Source organism: Branchiostoma belcheri, unplaced genomic scaffold (genome assembly GCF_001625305.1).
Source record: "Branchiostoma belcheri isolate BF01 breed outbred unplaced genomic scaffold, Haploidv18h27 scaffold37, whole genome shotgun sequence".
Lineage (NCBI taxonomy): Eukaryota > Metazoa > Chordata > Leptocardii > Amphioxiformes > Branchiostomatidae > Branchiostoma > Branchiostoma belcheri.
Genome location: NW_017803987.1, coordinates 1605988 through 1613570, shown reverse-complemented (window position 1 = coordinate 1613570; position 7583 = coordinate 1605988). Strand labels below are relative to the sequence as shown.

Here is a 7583-nt window from a genome sequence, read left to right as displayed (position 1 = left end):
ATTCTTTTTTTAGTTGGAGAACAGTTTAACTCTCATCATCTATATACATGTACTTAGTACAGTTGGTGTAGGACCGTTTGTTACGTGTAAATTTTTTCCGTTGATCTGGACAGTCATAAGGCCGTGTCATGGTTCCAAGTCTCTGGTTGATAAAAGTTGTTTGTTGTCTCTTAAGCTTCTGTCGATGCCTCATGAACTCACGGAGGAGCTGTAGTTGTAGCTGTGAACAGTTGAACAGAAATGGGCGAAGTAAGCAAGTGTTTCATGTAAACGGCCTTGAAAACAATCGGAGAATTTGAAACATCCCGGAAGTATGTAGATTTTTTGTGAAGTTACATCCAGGGATGTTTTGGCGTACTTTAACGGCCATAGAAGGACAGAAATCTTGTTGTGAACAAGCCCTAAGTAAATAGAGCCTTCACTTTCAACTAGCCTGTCAGTCGATCCTTCCTTCCAACTTGACCTTATGGTCAATCTGCGGTAACAAAATCCTCATTCCCTCCACGCTAGCTACTGCATTCAAACACCAACGAATACAAACACGCCCACCTTTACATCTATATATCTGTATTACGTTAAATGTATCTACATATCTATTATTTTGCAGTTGTATACAATGCGAGGAATCTTGGTAACATTACACGGCCTTTAGAAAAAAAAATGATACCTGTACACCCAGATCCGCTGGCCAGACCGTCACCGTCAAATCCAGCGTTACAGGTGCAGGTGGCCCCGGTGCCGGGAGCGGCAGTGTCGTCACAGGTGGCGTCGTCGACACACGGGGTAGCTGCACAACCGTCTATGTCTGTAAATATGAACAAAATTATATATCAATACCCATATACATCAGGGCGCATCACCCTTCATTAAACCGCGACGGGGGGCGACATCGTCTACTTCAAAGAAGCCACGTGACAAGCTACACTGGGTCAGTCTACTGAGGAAGACCAGAGTGACTGATCGAAAGCTTTAATTAATAGGTGAGAGAATTTTTTGTGTTGGACCAAAAGTTTTAACTTTAAACAATACCCTGTTTTCTTTGACTTTTTAGGATACGACGATCATACAACATATGAGACAGATATAGAGCTCTCACCTGTTTCACAATGAGTCCCCTCGTATCCAGTAGCACCAGCACAGTCACATGTGTACTGGTTCACTGCGTCATTACAGGCGCCTCCATTCTGACAAGGGCTGCTGGCGCACTCATCAGTATCTGGGGAATAAAGGAAGATGAAACGTTTTGATTTTGAAGTTTTACCATCAACAGATCATGATACAAAAGAAAACAATATGATCATCGTCAATTGAAAACTTAGGAGAACAAGTATCAAAGTCTGTAGATATTAATAAACCATACACTATTTTTGGCGACGTCTCAGGGAGGAGCCTAATGGTACAGTATTGTGTGCAGTTTGCAAGAATTCTAGGAATGGTACAGGCATTTGTCCACAGGAATGGAATGTCCACATTCCTGGAAACCCCTGGGAAGATCTCTCTGCCCCAAATGGCCCTACTTTCTGTGACCCCGGGGCTCGTTCACTATACACTCAAGGGAGGAGTGCACTGTATCTGTCTAGACTTAACAGGTACCAAGTCTACCTCAAAATCATGAAATGGTGGCAGTGCCATGCAAACAATAACCCTAAATGCAACCAACGTCGCCATGGCAATGCATGTTTTCATTGCCAGTCTTGTTAAATATAATTTTAGGATACGAAAATCGTACGACGGTTATGAACAGGCTCTCACCTGTTTCACAATGCGTCCCCTCGTATCCAGTAGCACCAGCACAGTCACATGTGTACTGGTTCACTGCGTCATTACAGGCGCCTCCATTCTGACAAGGGCCGCTGCCGCATTCATCAGTGTCTGGGTAATAAAGGAAGATGAAACGGTTTGATTTTCAAGTTTTACTATCAACAGATCATGAATATAAAAGAAAATATGATCATCGTCAATTGAAAACTTAGGCGAACAAGTATCAAAGTCTGTAGATATTAATAAACCATACACTATTTTTGGCGACGTCTCAGGGAGGAGCCTAATGGTACAGTATTGTGTGCAGTTTGCAAGACTTCTAGGAATGGTACAGGCATTTGTCCACAGGAATGAAATGTCCACAGGCATGTTTCTGACCCACATCTATGTCCACATTCCTGGAAACCCTTGGGAAGACCTCTCTTTCCCGGATGGCCCTACTTTCTGTGACCCCGGGGCTCATTCACTATACACTCAAGGGAGGAGTGCACTGTATCTGTTCAGACTTAACAGGTACCAAGTCTTCCTAAAAATCATGAAATGATGGCAGTGCCATGCAAACAATAACCCTAACAGCAACCACCGTCGCCATGGCAATGTATGTTTTCATTGCCAGTCTTGTTAAATATAATTTTAGGATACGACAAGCGTACGACGTTTACGAACAGGCTCTCACCTGTTTCACAATGCGTCCCCTCGTATCCTGCGGCACCAGCACAGTCACATGTGTACTGATTCACTGCGTCATTACAGGCGCCTCCATTCTGACAAGGGTTGCTGGCGCATTCGTCAGTGTCTGGGTCATTGTGAAAGATGAACAATCACGTTATCGTTCGTGGAAAGAACTATTTATATATGAAGACAGGGGCAGTGCCGCCTCAGTATCAGAAAAAGAGAGACAGACAGTGCCGAGGTCACATTTCCAAACCGGGCCCGGCCGGGCTGTTTTGACTAACGAAAGATCAACAATTTATATCAATATTATACGCAAATAGTTCCCATTATTAATTTTTTCAACGTTTTTGTGCTTTTTTTGTTTTTATACCATGTTTTTCGTTCCATAAGACTGCCCGGCCGGGCCCCGGGTTGGAAATGTGACCTTAGCATAAGCAGTAGAGAAAGGACGATCTGAAATAACGAGCAGGACGATCGGCACAACAACATTTTGTTTCTGTCTGCATTTCTGTTGAGTATACGCTTCTTCCAACTACTCTGCATGTAGATAATATTATAATAAGAAAACTTCAGGCTATTTTTTCTAGGTTACGATGAGCATACGACATGTGACAGAGATCTTACTTGTTTCACAATGCGTCCCCTCGTACCCGGCAGCACAGGTACATGTGTACTGGTTCACTGCGTCATTACAGGCGCCTCCATTCTGACAAGGGTTGCTGGCGCATTCGTCAGTGTCTGGGTCATTGTGAAAGATGAACAATCACAAACAATTGTGGAAAGAATCATCAATTTATGATGAAGGTAGATGCAGTACCGCCTCAGTGTTAGATAAAGAGAGACAATACACTACTCAGAGAGGCAGACAGTCCGAATAATGCTGAGGTCACATTTCCAAAGCGCGGCCGGGCTGTTTTGATAGACGAAAAATCAACAATTTATATATATCATATAATATTTATATATTATATGCAAATAGTTCCCATTATTAATTTTGTCAACGTTTGGGGGCTTTTTTTTGTCTTTTATACCATATTTTTCGTTCCATAAAACTGTCCGGCCAGGCCCCAGTTTGGAAATGTGCACATGTGACCTCAGCATAATCAGTAGAGAAAGGACGATCTGAAATAAAGAGCAGGACGACCGGCACAACAACATTTTGTTTCTGTTCTGCATTTCTGTCGAGTATCTCCTTCTTCCGACTACTTTGCATATGGATAATAATACTAAAAATTCAGGCTATTTTTTTCTAGGATACGATGATCATACGACATAATTATGCGACAGACAGAGCTCTTACTTGTTTCACAATGCGTCCCCTCGTATCCGCCAGCACAGGTACACGTGTACTGGTTCACTCCATCCACACAGTTTCCTCCATTCTGACAAGGGTTGCTGGCACATTCATTAATATCTGAGTCATTGGGAAAGAGAAAAGTTTCAATTTTCAAGTTTGACCAACAGATCATGATAAAGAAAAAATATATGATCATCGTCAAATCACACGCCCACAACGATGTATTTTAGATGTTATTATATGTCTTAGGCCACGCCGATTTAATTTTATGGATGACATCCTCTGAAGACACCCAAACTAGTGCGCGCTTGCGAATAAAAAAAATTCCGGCCAAAAATGAAAATGCTACTAAACCACAGGAATACAAAGCTGGTATAGTGAATTTGCGACAGTACTTAGCGACGTAGACAAGCCGGCACATGCTGACTTTTTGCGGAATTCATGAATCGGTCTTGTACGTATGTACTGAGTTCTTGAGTCGTGGAGCTTCGGTAGCCTGGGTGCCATCTTCTAAAGTTACCACCGGCTCCGTATTGTTGCTAACTACCATGGACTACCCAGGCCTAGAGCCAGGCCGGAGCCTCGGTGGACGTGATCTTTTTTTATTGAGAGTGACAGGCGAAAATCATGTCATCCATAAAATTAAGTCGGTGTGGCCTTATGTGTAAAACTGATTATTCATTGCATTTAAAAGTAGTAAAGAGATCAATAGAATGATAAGAACACATACTTGTTTCACAATTGTCCCCTTGGTACCCAGCTGCACAGTTGCACGTGTACATGTTCACTTCGTCCACGCAGTCTCCTCCATTCTGACAGGGGCCACTGCCGCATTCGTCAATGTCTTCGTAAAAAAAGTAAAGAAAAGTTATATCAGTTAAGTCTTCTGTGAATGAGAAGAGGGCGCAATCACCATCACATAAGGTCTATGTCTGAGGTCTCTGAATTCTTGTTCATTATTGTAATTTTCGCTACATGAACTGTAATAAATGAGGTCTTAAAAATGAAAGAATGCGAATGAATCTAAAGATGTATTTGACAACTAGAAAGGTAACATTTGCAAGGCAAATGCATAATGTTTACCTTCGTATATAGTCTGCTCTGTTAATTCTTCCTCAAACACATTCATGTATATGGACACAGCAGGTTAAATCCCTCCTGCTATAAAATTGCAACATGATGTAACCCAACACCGGTTACCATGGCAACAGACACAACAGTGGTTCAGGTCAGAGGTCACTGTTTGGAGAAGAAGAAGAAGAGGAAGAAGAAACTGAGCAAAAACAATATGTTTTCCCTCGGTAAAAAAGTCCCACCTGTACATCCAGTCCCACTGGTCTGACCATCACCGGCATATCCCATGGCGCAGGTGCAGATGGCACCGGTGCCGGGGGCGGGGTTGTCGGCACAGTTGGCTACCGTGTGGCAAGGGTCAGGCGAGCAACCGTTTATGTCTGTAGACAGGAACATGAAATGTCAATGATATGAACAATAGCCTACTACCCTTAAAGGCCTCCAATGCAATCCATTTTCAGAGCTCGACTCGGAATCAAGAGGACCCAGGTTCGAGTCCTGACATGCCACCGATCTTGTGCCCTTGGGAAAGGCACTTAACACGACTTTAGACTTTTTGTCATTAGATAGCTTTAAACAATGTCTAGAGTTAGAAGTTCAAGGGTTAGGTGTAGGTGTAACAAGTCGATCGGGGTAATGTAGCCAGCTGCCGCCGCGCCGCGTGCCTGCGAAGCTGGTGTGTTGCGCCGAAAGGCGGTTATACCCGATTCTGTTACGATTATCAAGAGAGTTTTAAATCATGGGCCATGATTAGACAAGGGCCTCGCCTAAGAGCGTACGCCGTGTACTCCAGAGTGCTTTGATTAGCGAGGAGTTCGCCCGAGAGTATGCACCTAGGATCGGCAACGCGCCCACCGGGTTATACCGGCTTTACAGATACAGATGGTCATACGACGTAATAGAGCTCTAACCTGCTTCACAATGCGTCCCCTCGTATCCAGTAGCACCAGCACAGTCACATGTGTACTGGTTCACTGCGTCATTACAGGCCCCTCCATTCTGACAGGGGCTACTGTGGCATTCATCAAAATCTGGATAAAAAAGAAAGATGAAATGTTTTGATATCCAAGTTTTACATTCATCAATGTCTGGGATATTGAAAAAAAGATTAATAGTGCTAGATACTGTTCCCTGCAACCGAGTATATAATGCAAATACGTTTGGGAATGCTTCTGTGGCAGTAACGGTGCTGTGCAATGTGAATCAGTCGGAATTGCCCTAAGGAAGGTGACAGACGGTCACGGTTGTATATTAAAAAGGAGTCTCTTTGTTTAGTAATTTATCAACCTGATGACACTATTCACGGATATGAGAAGTTTCAATTTTTAATTTTGACGAACAGATCACAATATGATCATCATTAACTCACACGTTTGCAATTTATGCGTTTCCACGTATCATATTTCATAAAACTGATCATTAAAATAATTAAATTCATTACATCTATTGTAAAGAGATAAATAGAATATAATTACATAATACATACTTATTTCACAATCATCCCCTTCGAATCCATCCGCGCAGTTACAAGTGTACATATTCACTCCGTCCACACAGTCTCCCCCGTTCTGACAGGGGGCACTGGCGCATTCGTCATCCTCTGGATAAAAAAAAAGAAGAAAGTTACTTGTACTGTCACTTTGATATACCTGCTTGTAAAGTTTGATAAATAATAGTTTCCCAGCAACAAAAAATGCAAATGAAGGCTCTTAAACTTGCGTGAAATATTTGTTTTCATGCATATTATTATTATTTTTTTGTTTTAATAATTACTGTGAATTTCTCGCTGATTCTGGTTATTCATTTTTCTACATGCATATAGCAGGAAAATGAAGACAGGAACTGATATAACCTTTCTAAAACCTTTGACCTGTGTAATCGACGTTTCTAGGATTAAAATTACTACGGAAACACAACAACAAAAAATAAAACAAACCGGAAGCAGTTGCATTGTCTCTTTTCAGTGGATTGTATATTGCGTGTTGGAAGTATCAAAAAGTTCAGCACCGGTCTGTGCCTCCTAATAATTATGGTGCACCCGACGCACCCATACTACTTCTGTTCTCAGCTTACTTACCTGACCCGCACACATCTCCCAAATACCCGGCAAGACAGTCACACGTGAACTGGTTTACCCCATCCTGACACGTGCCTCCGTTTTGACAAGGACTACTGCCGCACTCGTCAATATCTGAAAGATACAACCATCGTACAAAAATGTAGAGAAAATTTTATATAAAATTTTAAACACATTTCTGTGCGTGTGTGGATGTGTTTGATAGATGGACATTAGCAATCTGTATGTCTGCGAATCAAACACCATTCTTATGTTTTGTGAAATCCTAAGAATGTTGACTAGCGTATATCGTGCTTTTCGTGCTGGACTTTCACTGTACTGAACCTGTCCTTGGTGCTGAACGTGCCCTTCCATACACACGAATACACACACGCGCGTGCGCAAGCACACATACGCGCGCGCGCGCGCACACACACACACACACACACACACACACACACACACACACACACACACACACACACAAACACAGACAAACACACAAACAAACAAACAAATATGACCACTTACCGATGTCGCATAGCGTTCCGTCGAATCCGTCAGCACATGTGCAGGAGAACTGGTTGACTCCATCCACACATGTCCCGCCATTCTGACACGGGCTCCCGGCACATTCATCCACACCTGCAATAAATAGTGAGACAACTTCACCATCAGAGAGGGAGAGAGAGAGAGAGCGGGGAGGGAGAGAGAGGAGGG

At 42.8% G+C, this 7583-nt stretch overlaps 1 protein-coding gene across 1 annotated transcript in view; it reads right to left on the bottom strand.

The window, feature by feature from the left end:
• The window catches only part of LOC109476245 (fibropellin-1-like), an 11000-nt gene continuing 3417 nt past the window's right edge, over positions 1-7583 (bottom strand). The window contains exons 6-18 of the mRNA XM_019777130.1: positions 7395-7508; positions 6885-6998; positions 6294-6407; positions 5719-5838; positions 5050-5187; positions 4464-4577; positions 3737-3850; positions 3061-3174; positions 2438-2557; positions 1753-1872; positions 1097-1216; positions 668-805; positions 1-220 (exon numbers count right to left, since the gene is read on the bottom strand). Of these exons, the coding sequence (XP_019632689.1) occupies positions 198-220; positions 668-805; positions 1097-1216; positions 1753-1872; positions 2438-2557; positions 3061-3174; positions 3737-3850; positions 4464-4577; positions 5050-5187; positions 5719-5838; positions 6294-6407; positions 6885-6998; positions 7395-7508 (1463 nt within the window). The 3' untranslated portion in view covers positions 1-197. The remainder of the gene's footprint in view (positions 221-667; positions 806-1096; positions 1217-1752; positions 1873-2437; positions 2558-3060; positions 3175-3736; positions 3851-4463; positions 4578-5049; positions 5188-5718; positions 5839-6293; positions 6408-6884; positions 6999-7394; positions 7509-7583) is intronic.